Below are 16,089 nucleotides of genomic sequence, written 5' to 3' on the forward strand. Positions count from 1 at the left end.
CTTCCCCTCTTAATTCTTATGCAATGCCATTGCTCATGCTGCTCATGTTGCCTTGCTAATTTCTGTATATATTAACTTCAGTTGTGGTTGTTCTTTCTTTTCTTTTCCCGGCCGCAACTTGCCACTTGATAGCATTCCAAGACTGCAATTCGATTTGGACTCATTTGCTAGTATATAAGAAAGCGATTCCAAAACCACTCTCTGTTCGGTCTAAATCTGCTTGTAAGCTGTGTTCAACACTACTCGAAGCAAATTTTGCTTTGAAGTTGTGTTCAACACTACTCCAGAACGATTCTACTAATGCCGACAAAGCAATCCTGCCCAAGCTGGATTTTTAATCGACATTGTTGGCAGCGAAATAAAATCTGTCTGCCGGAAGCTTGATAGAGTTTGAAGTGGATTTGCTTTGTCAACCTTTTCAAGACTGCCCAAGATCAGAGCCACATTCACCATAACCTCAACAAAACTCAATGGAACAACGAATGCTAAAGAACAGAGACATGATTAGCAAGGATCTCCAACACAATGGGAGACGATTTTTCAAGCGCCCTTGACTGAGGGCTCGATTGATTAGCTACAGCTCGCAATTTACCTGTTACGACCAACACAACAAAAGGTCGAATCGTAGGTGCGGAAAAAGCAACAACTCCGTTCTTGCAATTTTAGAGGTGCATTGAAAATCTCTTGCATAACAAGAATCTTAGGCATGGCAGTTCGGAAAGGCTCTACAAATGCCGACAAAGCCATCTTGTCCAAGCTCGATTTTTAACCGACGTTATTGGCAACAAAATAATATCTCGCTGGAAACTGGATCGAGTTTGAAGTGGATTGCTCTGCCAGTTTTTCTAAAACTATTCTGACTTGCACAGCTCAAGGTTGGATGCGTTTCCAATAGGTCTTCAATATCACTCGACGATGGCCGGAATGGAGACATGATTGACAAGGACAGTGGTGACCAATTTCGCATTTGCCTTTAGGTCAGGACTTGCTCGATCGACCGGGTAGAATTTGCAAAAAGAAGATATGGTCTCATTTAAAAAGAAAAATAATATAAATTTTATTTAATAATTTAAATTATTAAATTAAATTGATTTTTTAATATGATATTAAAGCCTTACTAACTAAACAATTATAAATTTAAAAAATTAAACATAAATTAATATAAATCTATATAAATTTTAAATTTAAAAGACTTTTATTTAAGAAATATGTTAAAAAATATATCTTAATGCTTCACCTAATAATTTTATTTTTATATTAGTTGCCAAGTGTGTTTATTTTTTAAAATAAATCTTAATTTATATATAAAATAGCTCTAAAATACTCATAACCATGAACCATAGTAAAATTAAATGAAAATGAAGAAGTTTACACTTTAAAATTATTTAGTAATTTTGTTTTTTGAAAAATAGTTATTTTTTAATTAATTTTATTATTTTATTATTTATTATTATGTGTTTTAGTTTTTTTGTTTGAAAAGAAAAATTTTCCTAGTTTATTTTTTTTATTTAGTAGTGTTTTTTAAATGAATAAAAATTAAATATTTTTAAATATTTCTTTCATAGTATTTCTAATCTTTAAAGATTCTAATTTATAATAAACTGCCCTCATGCGAGGGCTGCCAGAGCCAGTCACTCGCAAGTGGCAACAACAAGGATAGTCGGCACTCACCAACTTTCTGAAACGGGTTGGTGACACATTGACCCACCACCATATCCTCTCTTTTATTCTTATGTAGGGAAAATAGCATATTGGTCCTCCAACCATTATAAAATCCCTAAATCGGTCACAAACAAAAATATATTTCCAATCAGATCCATATTCTATCAAACATTACCCAATTTACCTTAATTGTTTTTTTTTTTAAAATGGAGTTTTCAAAGAAAAATAGACCCTTTTTTTCACGATCTAAAAACAAGATCTTAACTAGAGGATTAATTGGGTAATATCTAATAGATGGGATATCTAACTAAATTTCTTATCAACGGGTACCTAATTGAAAACTGGGTCAGAGTTTGAGGATAGACATGTTCTTTGCACTTTTATGTATTCCCTCTTTCTTTCTTGGGTGAAACATTTTTGGATCGTTGCTATTTTGTCCCACTGTTTTTTTACCAACAATTAATATAAAAATAAAAAACCCTCACCAGCCCCCAGTACATAAAAACTCACATGGCTTTAGTACGAGAAAAGGGAAACTAGAGAGAGTGGTGTGTTTTGAAAGAGAAGCAGAGTTTGTCTTAGATTCATCACCTTTTCTATTATTATTATGGCTTCAAGATTGTTATGGGCTTCAAGGGCTGCTTCTTACCTCAGGATCTCTGTTTCTCATAGAGGGTTTGCTTCTGGTAAATGATACTACTACCATATTGGTTTCATGATTTCTTGATCTGTTCTTTAATTTTTTTTGATGATGTATTTGATCATGAGAGAGTAATGATTGCTGATGTAGATATGGATCTTATGTATGCGCTTTGCTGGAATGCTTGATCTTCGATTGTTTTTTGGCTAAAGAATTGATTTTGGCATCTGGGGTGTGCTTGGATTTGTTGTTGGTCTGAATATATTATTAAAGGTTGGATTTTTTCTCGAGTGAAGAGATTAGATGGACTCGTCAAGGAAGGGATTGAGACATTGATTCTGATCTTTCTTTTTGTATTATGCTTACCATTGAGTTAGATTGATGACAGTGTTGCAAAAGCATGGATACTATTTTTGTTCATTGATTTAGTTTCTTGTGTTAAAGAGACATGAAATCAAAGCTGTTGTCTGATAATAATGACAGTTATCTATGTAGTAAAAAATGGAAAAAACAGGGCTTTTTTGTTTTTCTGTTTTCGGAATTTTGAAAACTGAAAATCTGTTTTCTTTTTAAAGCTTGTAAGTATGATGGTGACGGTGAGGATGGAAAATGACATGGAGGTTTGTGAAGTAAAATTGTTACACAGTTTGGTTGTGGTTTTCTAATGCAGCTGTGATGGCAATTCTTGTCTTTGACTCTTCGTTAGTGGCAGCACTCTTTACTTTCATTCTATTTCTGAGACAAATATTTATTTTCTATTTTGATTGGGATTTATGGATGCTGAAAAGGCAGTGTTTTGCAAACTTAACTTAGGATCTCTTGCACACAATCAAGATCAAATATTGAGGAAATAGGATTTAGTAATTCTACCAATTTTAAATTTTGTTACAATAAAATCCAAAATAACTGGAACGGCAATTCCATCCAGTTGATCTTATATGATCCATCTCCTTGAGTTAGAGCTTCCTGATTATATATGGACATCAATAATTGACATCATTTACGACATGGATAAGGGAAGACAGGGATTTTTGGAAATTATTATCCAAATTGTTTACCGAGATTCCCTGAATTAGGCGATGCCTCTATTCTGGAACCATTCATTTCAAGATTTGTGTCGGAACTCATAGGACCTGTGATTTTCTGCTGACTATATTTGGTTTCTCTCATGTCATATGTCTATTGTAAAATCATATGATCCTAGAACTTTCATAACTGCACCACAAAATGTTCTAAATTGATCTAGCATTCAGTTTCCATTTAGACTTGTTTTTCTAGAGACAATGCTGCTTTGAACTGTTTCTCACTTTGTAGGGTTTTGGAGGTTCATTGTTGGATCTCCTACACCTTAAGCTTCCTGACATATTCATTTTCTCAAAATTCACCTGCAGTTATAAAGGACTTGAAGTATGCTGAAAGTCATGAATGGGTGAAGGTTGATGGTAATACTGCTACTGTTGGTATAACGGATCATGCTCAGGATCATTTAGGTGATGTAGTGTATGTTGAATTACCAGAAGTGGGTGCTGCTGTAAATCAGGGTTCTGGATTTGGTGCAGTTGAAAGTGTCAAGGCTACCAGTGATGTTTATTCTCCTGTTTCGGGAAATGTGGTTGAAGTTAATGAAGAACTGAGCAGCTCTCCTGGTTTGGTTAGTCTGCTTACATGGTGTCATAGTCTTTTTCTTGAGATTTCTTTATGAATCAAAATTTATGGTCGGATGTTTTTCATTGGTAGTTTGTTCCTCTAGATAACTGAAACTTCATATCTTTGTAATTCTTTTCAACCGATTACATATCTTGGATTGCATAGGATCAGGTTTCTTAATTTATTAATGGAAATGGACTTGCTAAATAAAACAGCTCTCTCAAGCCATTTATTTAGTTTTCTAAAATCTCCTTAAAACTGAATGTTAAGCACCGCATCTTCCTTAACCAGTGAATTTCATTTTTATTCCTTTACTCTTCCCTGAAACACGATGCAATATTGCTGCTGTATTTATTTATTGGTAACCAGAATTAGTCAGATAATCGTTGATAAACATGTCCTTTAAATACAAAACCTCAGAACAATGTGTAATTAAATAGAACTGTTCAAAAGCTGGAACCAAGCTTAAGGAAGTGCTTTGATTTTCTCTTTCTGCATTTTCTTCTACCATTTTGCAGGTCAATTCAAGCCCCTATGAAAGGGGATGGATTATGAAGGTTGAAATTAAAGATGCCAGTGAACTAGAGACCTTGAAGAACTCAGATGACTATGCTAAGTTCTGTGAAGAAGAAGATGCAAAGCATTGAGTCGACTGTTGGCAAAGTAGAACTGGAGGCACCTCTTACAATGAATATTTCCTCTTATTGCTTAACCGGATGATGCCTCATGAAGGAGCTAAAAGTTGCACCTTTCTATCTTGAGAAATTCTTTTTCCAACAATGTGTTTTCTGATTTTTCTTTTCTCGTGAGTGACAAAATTGGTAGAAACTATCCCTCAATAGCACAAATAATCACTCCAGGTTTTCGTCCATGATGTGGCCTGTTCGGTAGTTGAAAACTTTTCTGATTAAGTTTTGAATTATTTGATAAATCCTGCTTGCTTAAAAGTTCCGCAGTTAAAATTTTCGCAATTATTTTTGTGGATCAAATTTAAGTATTCCATACTGATTATTGCATGGAGGGAAAAAGGAAATGAGGAAGTGCATGTTTTTTGAATCATTAAGGAAAAATTTATGTATCCTGTAAGATTTCCCTCGTGCTGTTGATAAACGTTGCTGCATGTTCTGTAATGGATCTGCTCACTGCTGAAACCAGCAGATGGTAGGTTGTCTCAGTCAGAATCGCGGTTTCCTTTTACATCCTGTTTTCCCAAGAGGTGGTGGGTTATCTCACAAGATTCTTTGTGCCAAGAGTTTTAAGAACATTCATCAATCCTTGTACAAAATATTCTGTTTGCTTTGGAGGTTTATAGAGCTTTTGGACTGGACAATGGGGGTGCTCATTTCTTATTCTTTAAAGTTCACGAACTCGATCACTTTGTTATCTGCACGTTAGGCATTTGATCCTGCAATTTATTTTATCTTATTTTTCATTAATTTTTTATTCGAGAGACTGGTTAGGCTTTGATCCACATGACGAGGACTATTTTGTTTTTTCTTGGAAAATTCGTGGTATGATCCAGTAGTATGATCCACTCAAAGATCAAAGGATTTTTCCAAGTTGGATTTAACATTATGGATTTTCCCCCATGATTTATGTTTTTGTTTCATGTCCGAGCAGTATGATCCAATCAAAGATCAAAGGTAGACAGGGCCTATCGACGAGGAATTCATGAGAATTTTACTAAGCTAAAAAGTGGACAAATCTAAACAGCTGGAAAACGAAAGAAAATATAGATGGTTACGAAGATCTGAGGGTGGCCATGGGATCTGAGAATAGCATAGGAAATGATGTCTGATAGAAATATCCTGTCTATGGTCCCAAAGCAGGTTGGTATGGTGGGTTCCTTCATTGATAGAAGCTACCGATCTTATGGACCACACCGGAAAGCTTGCTGGAGGCAGGTAAATCAAACAAAGCCATTTCACACTTTAATTTGAGCTATTTTTGCTTTTCAGTCTCTCAAAGCACAACCAGTTTTTTTATTTAACCACAAAGCTCCTCATATTCCATTATCTTAAGAATGTGTAGAACACTTGTTAAGAATCATTCAAAAAGCATTTTGAATCAATTTTCTATTGTAATTAAATTTAATTATAGTGTTTAATTTGAATTCAATTAATAAATAAATTGAATTCATATATTTGAAAGATATAGAATTCGATTTATTTTGTTTTTTATATTATCCTCATCACTTTCATCTTATTCTTTCAAAATCTCTCTTAAAAAAAATAAAAAAAATGATAGATAGTTAGTTTGATGAACCTTGTTTTAACATAAATATATCTTCTTTGATATAGGGTTTATTTGGGATTGTGGTAGTAGTTGCGGTTCAAAATATTTTTGCTTAAAAATACATCAAAATAATATTTTTTTTCTTTTAAAAAATTATTTTTGATATTAGCACATCAAAACGATATAAAAACATAAAAATCAATAATTTTTAATAAATTTATTTTTTAAAATTTAAGGGAACACGATGCCAAACACACTCATAGCAAATAATAAGGGATGATCTCTGATTTATTTTTGTATAATTTTTAGAGATTGATCTCCTTGTAAAATCTAATTATTAACACACAAAAGGATTTCAAACCTAAAATTCAAAGGGTTCCAAACATGTTGTCAATGATTTAAATCAATATTCACTTTCTTTATTATCGACATTTAAAAATATTACCATATAAAATAAAACTTACTCTATAATCTGTATGTACCATTTATTTATTTTTATCAAAATAATTGAATTCTATTCTTTTTTAGCATACATATCTTTTTTTTATTGTTGTTCTTCTTACTTTGAAAATGTGATAGAAAGGTGAAAAAATCACCATAGAAGAAGAACAAATGTGGGCCTCAGCAAAGAAAGCAGTCATAATTTGCTAATTAGCAAAATCTCAATATACTAAAGAATGAAATCACACTAGGACTTACAAGATCATATAACAATTAAATCCAAGAAGTGATTTAAATCCATCAAAAAGTACATAAAATTGGCAAGCTAACAACTCTAATCGCATCCATCCTTGTGATTTCGCAGCAAAGAATCTCACAGTTCCATAATATACACAAAACCCTCTAAATTATAGTATAAAATCTATACTTGCTAAACAAAAAAATTTGCAATTGCACTCAGCAACTCAGCTAAGCTCAGTCTCGGATGTCTTCTATCATCACGAGGAGCAGAGAAAACATTTAATTTTTTTTTTCTCGAGCTAAAATCTAATTTAATTGGCCAACTAATTAATACGAAGATGATGTTGAAAGAGATGTGGCTGATGATGTTCTTGGTGAGGGTGAATTTTGCTTCAACACCACAGGTGGTAAAATGCTTGTTTTTCTCCTCTCTTGCTCCTTTATTAACTCTCCAGAAAATGTCTCCAATTTGTCGTAGTTTGTGCTCTCGACTATCTTCTTCCCTTCAAATAACACAGACTCCACATTTTTCTGTGCCAACATCTCTGCTGTCATAGCCAATAAATCTGCCTTCTTGTTGGATTTCTTTGATTTTTCCACAATTCCATGCCTTTTGGCTATAATTCCATTTGCCTGGAGAAAAAAAAACAATATTTAATAATTTTACTACAATGCTCTGTTTAACTATTTTATCGTTGATGTTGATATCTTGACCGAGTTTTACTAAGTTAACTAAATTTATTAGATAAAAAATGCAAGTAAAATTAAATTTCACTTTTAATTTTAGAGGTTTGGTGTTGTTTTACTTTTAATAAATTGGTGGAATTTAATACCTGAATACGAACATAATTGCTGGCCCGACAGGGACCGAACGCCATGGAAACAGCTTGATCAACCTAATTAAAAGAGACAAAACAATTAGCTTACCTACCCCCTCAAAAAAAAAAGTCTCAAGAAATAAATAAAAAGTAAAAAATAATTTAGTACCGTATCAGATGCTCCTTCTCCGGCAATCCTGACAAATCTTGCCGGTGTAGAACTCTGATTCTGAACACCGAAATCTGACTCTCCATTTCCAAGTGACACCACCAAAAGATTCTCCACCCCATTACAGAGTGGAAACTCTTGCTTATTGTTCAGCACATGAGTGATTGCTGCAGCTGTTGGATTATTCATTGCGATCCCACCATCAATAGCCACAATTTTAGTCCTCTTGTCGACCGATCGCATGTCCACGGCCCCAACCATTGTTGGATCAGCCGAGGTTGCGAGGCAGACATCGCTCATTTTAAAATCATAGCCATCCATTTCCAATGCATCAGCACGAGAAAATAAGAACGGGGCATGTGTTGAAAGATCGTAACAAGTTATCAGAGCAGATTTGATGGTATCTTTCAAAGTTAGTTCTCCGAAAGTTTTTGCGAAAACTTTCTCGGCTTTTGCAGAACCCAATATTTTGCCAAAAAAACCTTGTGCTCTGTTCATCTTTTTATTGATTCTCACAAGAAAATTCAGAGCTTCTTCAGCTGTAAACATAGGACGACCATTTTTGCCACGAGTAAAAAGCAAGGCAGCTAAAATACCTCCAGAACCAGAGCCAGCAACAACATCGAAGTAATCAGAAATAGAGGCATCAGGATTGCCTGATTTTCGACGAAGGCAGGACTCAAGATGTGTCAAGGACTTAGCAGCAAGAATGCCATCAGTGGCACCTCCTCCATCAATGGAGAGGATCCTGACCTTACCACCATTAAACTGTTTGGCGGGCTTAAGTTGTTCTTGAATTGAAACCTGGTGAGTGTCTTTGGAGAGCTTAGGATCATCATATCCACCAAAAAGAAACTTGTTTTCCAGGATGGAAAAGATTTCATAAGTGAGTTTGTCTACATCAAAAGAAGAGTCATCAAGCATGGTAGATGTGTGTACTTCTGCCATTGGATTGAACTTCTTGATGGTCTTTTTGTTGGTTTTGGTGATGTTGAGGTTTGACTGATAAGCTTTTTGAAAGAGAAAAGAAGTGAAAGTGGTGATGGAGGTGAAGAGGATCATAAGGAGTGTTTATATAGCGAGGACCTGAACTTCTGATGTAGCCATCGAGGAACCATCCTGTCTAGGCGATTAATCGGCACGTCGAGTAACTTGAGTTTTGTAGATTTATTTATTTATTTATCTGTATTTTTTTTTTTAGATTCTTGATCTTAATTTTGTCCTTTCCTTTTGTTTATTTATTTTGATTTTGAATGGGGTAGATGGTTTTTGGAGTGGAGTGATTAAAAAAAGAGAGAGAAAAAGTTGTATTAATTTATTTTTAAATTGGAGTAGTGAATGTAGATTCCTTTTCATCATTTAAGGTAGAATAAAAGGTATTGTGCATTCTTTTTGTGTGCATAAATAATAGTAAGACTAAAGGAGGATGCTAATTAATTTAATAAAATTTTGTTAGAACTTAGGAGTTGGTCAATTTTATCAATTGATAGTGATGGTTAAATTTTCTCAATGAACAATTTAATGAAATATTTCTCCTAATTAATAATTAATTCTTTAAGGATGTGAAACTTAATTTGTATCCTAGTTATTTTGCAAGATAATCTATCATATATGTGGCATATTATGAAGATAAAAGCAATTTATATTATTAGAAATTGGATACTTTAACTCTTTAATTCTAGATATTTTTTTGTTAAAAGTATTTTTAAATTAATTCTACATAATAAAATTAAATTCAGTATGGTATAAGAATTCGATGGCTAAAAAAATTGATCAATTATAGTTACAAATTGTAATGTAATTTTTAAGTATTCAAAAAAATATTTTTTTTTTGATGTGATATTTGATTTTATTTTCTTCATAATTGTGATATTGTTTAGTACTTGCATCAATCCAAAATATATTTTCTTGATTTATTTGCTCAATATACCTGTGAAAAGTTTAAAATCTTCTTGAGTTTAATATTTATATTAAAGAGAATATTGTTATCTTGACCATCTTAAAAAATAACCTTAATATATCAAAGCTATATTAACAACTAAGGAAAAGGATCTTAAGTGCAATGTTTAACTCTTTGTAATTCATAAAAAAATCTATGTCAAACTTTATTTAAATTTATAACTCCAAAAAAAATAACATGAAGTTAATACTTCATAAATAAAAGGAATGTCACTAAATACTTGATAAAAGATGGTCTTCATATTATAATTATAATTATAATTAAGGACAACTAAAACAAGGCTACTTTAATTTTAATTAGAATTTAGAACACTTGATGAAACTTAGGTTAATAAAATAGGGTAAATTTCAATTAATTTGCCTTCTTAAAGTTTATGTATCGTCTTAATTTCATCTAAGATATTTGATTTGTTTTAATAAAAAAAATATATCTTACAAAAAGATATGAAAATACAATTCTTAAAATATTCATTTATTATTATTATTTTTTTTATCATTCGGCATGATACTTGATCCCCCCCCCCCATAACTGTGTCTAAATTTACTTGTATCAATCCAAAATATATTGGTTTAATTTAAAGTGGAACTCCTCCAATCCCTAGATATTGGAATAACTCAAAATATATTTGTTGCTACCCCTCATGATCAATTTGCTATTTTTAAGTTTCAACATCTCAAAGGACTGCAAAAAAGCATCCATAGCCGTTTGTGAAGGTATTTGAGACTGGAGAGACTTTGCCTAACGCTCATTGTTCCTGCATCCAAGTGCAAAACTGCGCTCTGATGATAATTGAAAGAGAGTGATTGAAGGAAGAAAAGGCAAGCAACGTCGAGGATAATTAGCGCAAATGACAGAAAACAAATGCATAGATGGTATGAGTGAGCAATGTGGTGGATTGCTGCATGCTGAAAGCAAAGGAGAAGAACATCGGAAATTGTTTTGTATAAATCAGTATAATTTGATATTTGCATGTAGCTAATGAGAAAATCATTCACGAATGGAAGGCCCCACACAAATAGGGTTATCGCAGAAACGAAACAGACCCTGGCATGCGCAATGACAGTTCACAGAGCCTGAAACCGAAAAATGAAGGCAAAAACAGAAAATCATTAGCATATGAGCAAGCATGCTCCCATACAACCCATTATGGAAATCAATTTTAGAAAAAAACAGCAGTAAACAAGGAACGCAAGACAAATACTCAATTGTGAATATCAGATAAGTTTAGACAATCAAAATCATTTTATTTAATTATTATTGCTATTTGAATTGCACTCGTCATCAAAGGTATAATTAATAATATCTTTTGCAATATAATTCACTTTATTTTAGGAACGCGTATATTTTGTTGAATATAAACCAAGGAATTTGTACGTAGTAAAATGTTCCAAGGATATATATTGGATTAAATAAATAAATGAGGCATTAAGATCAACAAAAAGCTTATGTTATAGTGATGGAATGCTTGATATTATTGTTTTTAAAGGTTAAGAAGAGAGTCTCAAAATCGATATCAAATATTGGATTATTTTTCAAAGAATAATGTTGAAAATTCATATAAAGGGGGCAACATTGTAAGCTTGAAACTTGAAAAAAAAGTGAGAGTGCATTTAACAAAAATGAGTGTGGAAATAGCAGTATCCTTATCCAGAACAAAAAACATCAATAATTATATTTATAAATATTCACTAAAATCTAACAAATTATTAATAAAAAAGTTCTATAAAACTATCATGAAAGATTAGTATAACTTAACAATTTTGATCCTCCCAAAAAATAAAAATAAAATTAAATCAAATTCAACATACCAAACAAACAACTAATAAAAAGGTTTTTCTAACCCTGAAGGGTGTAACTCAATTAGTTATTCCTTGAGTTTGTTTCTCAAGAATTACTAATTCGAGTCTTATAAATCTTAGAATCGCTGAAAAAATTTTAGAACCTGTAAAATTAGTTACAAAATCATCTGAATATCATGTTAATCTATAAAAAATAAAAAAATCTTTCTCTTGATTGACTTGATACCAACATAAAAGTTGTGTACCTGTGATAGTAAGCGAGAAAATCCGAGTAGGGCCTCAGAAGATGTGGTGGTTGTTTGTACCAAGGACTCGAAACCCTTTCTTCACTTCTCAAAAAATATTTCTTGCGAGGGACACCATTACAACCGACAATTGTTGCCAAATATCTTCTTATTTATGACTCTGTTTTTTTCTACTACTTCTATTAGTACTTCATTTTGATTGTTAAAGGAATTTTCAAAATGGTTATGGTAATTCGAGCTTAATTAATTCTTTCTTAATCCAGTTTTAAATAAGTTACATACATGCTCGGATTTTATGTCAGCGAAAATTATTGCTTGTATTCTCTTTTAGAAAACAAATTTAAAGTAGTAACGAGAAACTAAACTCATTCATAAGTTATAATTAATCTATTTATGTTTGAGTACATTATATTTTAATTATTCTTGTACTTCTATGATTTTGTAAGTTTGTTTTTTAATTTCTTGTTTTGAAAATCACAAGTTAATCGTGTAATCAAAGTCGATTGTGCAACCTTCTTTAAATATCAAAATTTTCTTTCATATAAAAGTTTGATTAGAAACGGAGCTAAATTACAAATGAAAGTTTTATAAACTCTAAAATTATAATTAAACGGTGAAAAAAACTTTGATTTGATAAATTCTAAACGTGTTAATTATTCTAAAAAATAACATATAATATCATTAAAAAATAAGAGAAATGACCTTGTCTTTTTTTTTAATCATCATTGAGAGTATATTGAAAAGGCTATTAAACCAATAGTTAAAGTAAAATACGGAGACAAAATAAAAAAGTAAAAAAAAATTAAAAAAACAAAAACAAAACTGATCTGTTACAACAAAAAACAAAAAAAAAAACACCTAAAATTTCACCTAAAATTGCCATTAGAACTGACCTTGTTTAATTATTGAATTCTAAATTAGATAAGATTCTAAAACATAATTAAAAAATAGATTTTAAAATAACAATGAAAATAAAGAAAAGCGCAAAAGAACAACTTTCTAACTTAATTTGAATATAAAAACAATTCCATTTGGTTTTAGCTAGCTGATCCATTGAGGGAAAAAGATTTTATTTCCTCTTCGGTAGATTCACAGATGTGGTTCATAAAAAGGTCTACAGAATACACTACTTTTTTCCTCTTCGGTAATGAGAACAAGATATTAAGCCATTAGTCACACCTGAGTGCCATAAATGTTGCTTTCTTTTTTTTCAGATTTTTGCACATCTATACATCACATATTTATGTAGCCTAGTTTCGATGTTATCAAATACAGTTGTCCGTTGCTCCGTACCAAATAGACACATGTGCCAACTTGTTCTCGTGTGACAGAAGCAGACTTTATTGTCATTGTACGACTTTTTTTAACCTGTTTTTTTTTATATATAAAAAAATTAATTTTTTTATTTTTATTTTTAATTTTAACGTGTTTATATCAAAAATAATTTTAATAAAAAATATTATTTTAATATATTTAAAAAAATTACTTTGAAAAAAAACAGCTATCACATTCCTAAATATTTTTGACATTGATGAATTGCAAATTAGCATTTTTACTGTTTGAACTTGAAAAAATAAATTTAAGAAAAATTATAAATTTAATATTTTTTACATTAACACATCTTTTTGATTAACAAGGACTAAATTAATTTAATATTTTTTAAGTGAAATATATTTTTAAAATGCATCAAAATACAAAAACTACTACACCTTCATACACTACACATGACATAGCCTAAATGATGATATTTCACTGAGGAAAGTTCAAGCACACGTGATGATGAAGCTAAAGAAGGCAGTCAGTGAGTCCATTTGTTTTTGAATTTGAATTCAATTCTTTGTTTTCCTCTTTAATTTGTTCATCAGAAGCTGATAACAACTTTGCAAGTAAAAGAATGAAAGTGTGACTGAAACTTTTCCAGATCCCTTTAGAAGCATGAGTTTTTTGAGGTCCCCGGCCGGCCCTGAGAAGCATGCATGACATTTTGTCGTCGTCCTAAATTTATGTTAGAACAGTGCAGGTCACTTTTGTATAATCCAGTAGTAATTGAGTAGAGAAGACGTAAAGTTACATGTTAAAATGTGAATGTAGCCATCAACTAACTTAGAATGTTGAATGCCTTTTCTTGAAATTTTCTAGCTGTTTTCCTAAAGCAAATTGGCTGTTTTTTTCTTCACTTAACATGATTGAGGGAATACTTTTACCTTCACTCAACTTCCACCACTCTCGTGCATGATTAGAAATCACTAATCATTAATTTTAGATAGAAGAGGTTCTATTTAAGTGTAGATTAATTGACCATGAGGAGATGACCCTATCATCTTTGTTGGGATTGAACAAGAAGTTAAAGAGATTAATTATGTATCTTTGTAGAGAATTTTGTTAATTTCCTTTTGAGTATAGATGTTTTATAGGGTTCTGTCTTGATGACGAGATTGAGGAGCTGTGGGGAAAAAATTAGCGAGATTGACTGACTGTTCACTAATTATTGATGTGGAGATTTTATCATCTTTATTTCTATTCAACATCAAGGATAAAGATGTTGTTTTCTTGTTTTCAAATGTCCTCTTGCTATAGAAGTTTTAGGTACTACTTCCATGGGATGGAGGAGCTCTCAAAAAAGATTTAATGTGCTTACAGGAGTTGAGACTGATTTTTCATGATTTTAAGATATGTTAGATTAAACGTAAGTTTATTGCATGATTTAATATAAAATAAGTTTTGATATGTGAAAAATATGGTATATACTATTAAACAATTTTTATATATTTAAGTTTAGTCAAGGCAATCAAATTAGAGCCGACCGGTAACTCATTAAACTATTTGAATTTAATTGATATAATTTTTAATGCAATTCAAAAACAATCTAGAATTGAGTTAGATTTAGAATATGATCAGGTATTCTGAATTAGATCGAGTTTGATAAATATAATACATTTTATCTCAAAATTCGATTGTATCAATATCACTCCTTTGAAAGAAATCATAACCGGAAAGCCAGTCTTTCCAATTTATTATATTTTTCCGCATAAAAACTAATAAGGAAAAAAACCTGCTGAAAGCCCGAAGGAACATATTGAGTGATTGCAACAAAATTTGTTTCTTTGTATCACTACTTTGTCATGCGATGATGTTAGAAATCATTAAAGCCCTCATGCTAACAAACACTACAAAAACAATATTATTGATCATAAGCTAAGAGATAATGGAAGCAAGTCAAACTTAAGATAAACAATCAAGCCTCTCAACCTCCTGTAATCTAAAATTATGCAGTGGTTGCACTCTCATTCTCCAGTGATGTGAAATAGTGTCAAATCCTTACTGTATAATTGAAGCCCACAATTCATGGCTGGCTAGCTGGTCCTCCCAGGGCGATCAAATCATCCCTTGTTTATTTAGATTTTCAATTATATCTCCTCCCGCACGAGCTTCTCTCCTTTTGGGTCCCAAAATTATATATTCTCTTGTCAACAAGATCATAGCAAGTCGCCGATTTAAGGAGCAAAACAAAACTCTCACTTTCCTTGCCATTTCCTCGTAGATCACCGACGCCAACATTCATGTTCCAAGATTTAACAGCCCCCAAAAAATATTGCTCAGACGAATCATCAGCTGATATTTGTCGCCAGAGAGTGTTGGGCCAAGTAGGGACACCGCCAAATTAAGTGGCAGGTGAAGAAAGGAAGATTAACAGGAACATATTAGAATCACTGTTATTAAACTCCTCTTGCTCAGCAGGTCGACTTCGAAGAATCCGGTGTAACTTTTTATTTTTTTTTGGTCTAAAATGCACATCAATCAACATCAACTCTAGGTTCATATAAAAACAACTTTAATTTTTTTATTTATTTTTTTCAAAATAATATTATTTTAATTTTTTTATTTTTTTTTTCACAGTAACACCCACCCAGATTAATACACACTTGGCCGTGGTATAGGTTGATCTCGGACCATGTTTAATGGTTATTATTAAAAAAAGTACAAGGAAACTTGGAATTAGAGAGACATTGATAGTGCTGTGGGGATCAATAAAACAAGAAGCTCATAGTTTATGATGATTAATGTTAATAACGTGTTTGATTATTTATTAATCGTGATTTACAGTTTGACATTCTCTTGGTGTTTTTTCACCACCCGACAGCAGAATGGTTTTATAATTATGTGTTTAGGGCTTTAATCATTAAGTTAGTTAAATATGGTTTGTGTGTTGTGTTTTTAAACGGAGCATGGTAT

At 31.8% G+C, this 16,089-nt stretch overlaps 2 protein-coding genes across 2 annotated transcripts; one reads left to right on the forward strand and one right to left on the reverse strand.

Annotated features, from left to right (window-relative positions):
• Positions 1-2,138: 2,138 nt before the first annotated feature.
• LOC133675157 (glycine cleavage system H protein 2, mitochondrial-like) lies at positions 2,139-4,880 on the forward strand. Its single transcript, XM_062096447.1, has 3 exons — positions 2,139-2,348; positions 3,694-3,953; positions 4,468-4,880. Exons 1-3 carry the CDS (start codon positions 2,270-2,272, stop codon positions 4,594-4,596), a joined length of 468 nt encoding a protein of 155 aa, XP_061952431.1. The 5' UTR covers positions 2,139-2,269; the 3' UTR covers positions 4,597-4,880.
• A 2,012-nt stretch (positions 4,881-6,892) lies between these two features.
• LOC133675226 (patatin-like protein 3) lies at positions 6,893-8,914 on the reverse strand. The gene is made up of 3 exons (XM_062096541.1): positions 7,853-8,914; positions 7,699-7,761; positions 6,893-7,498 (listed from the first exon to the last, which is right to left on the reverse strand). Exons 1-3 carry the CDS (start codon positions 8,912-8,914, stop codon positions 7,193-7,195), a joined length of 1,431 nt encoding a protein of 476 aa, XP_061952525.1. The 3' UTR covers positions 6,893-7,192.
• Positions 8,915-16,089: the final 7,175 nt, after the last annotated feature.

This window comes from Populus nigra, chromosome 16 (genome assembly GCF_951802175.1).
Source record: "Populus nigra chromosome 16, ddPopNigr1.1, whole genome shotgun sequence".
Taxonomy (NCBI): Eukaryota; Viridiplantae; Streptophyta; class Magnoliopsida; order Malpighiales; family Salicaceae; genus Populus; species Populus nigra.

Excerpts from the sequence above, each read along its gene's own strand:
- LOC133675157 (XM_062096447.1), top strand. The coding sequence starts at position 2,270 with ATGGCTTCAAGATTGTTATGGGCTTCAAGGGCTGCTTCTTACCTCAGG. Across the intron at positions 2,349-3,693 it reads TCATAGAGGGTTTGCTTCTG|TTATAAAGGACTTGAAGTAT; the intron begins GTAAATGATACT and ends ATTCACCTGCAG. Across the intron at positions 3,954-4,467 it reads TGAGCAGCTCTCCTGGTTTG|GTCAATTCAAGCCCCTATGA; the intron begins GTTAGTCTGCTT and ends ACCATTTTGCAG.
- LOC133675226 (XM_062096541.1), bottom strand. The coding sequence starts at position 8,914 with ATGATCCTCTTCACCTCCATCACCACTTTCACTTCTTTTCTCTTTCAA. Across the intron at positions 7,762-7,852 it reads GAGAAGGAGCATCTGATACG|GTTGATCAAGCTGTTTCCAT; the intron begins GTACTAAATTAT and ends TCTTTTAATTAG. Across the intron at positions 7,499-7,698 it reads GCAATTATGTTCGTATTCAG|GCAAATGGAATTATAGCCAA; the intron begins GTATTAAATTCC and ends TTTTTTCTCCAG.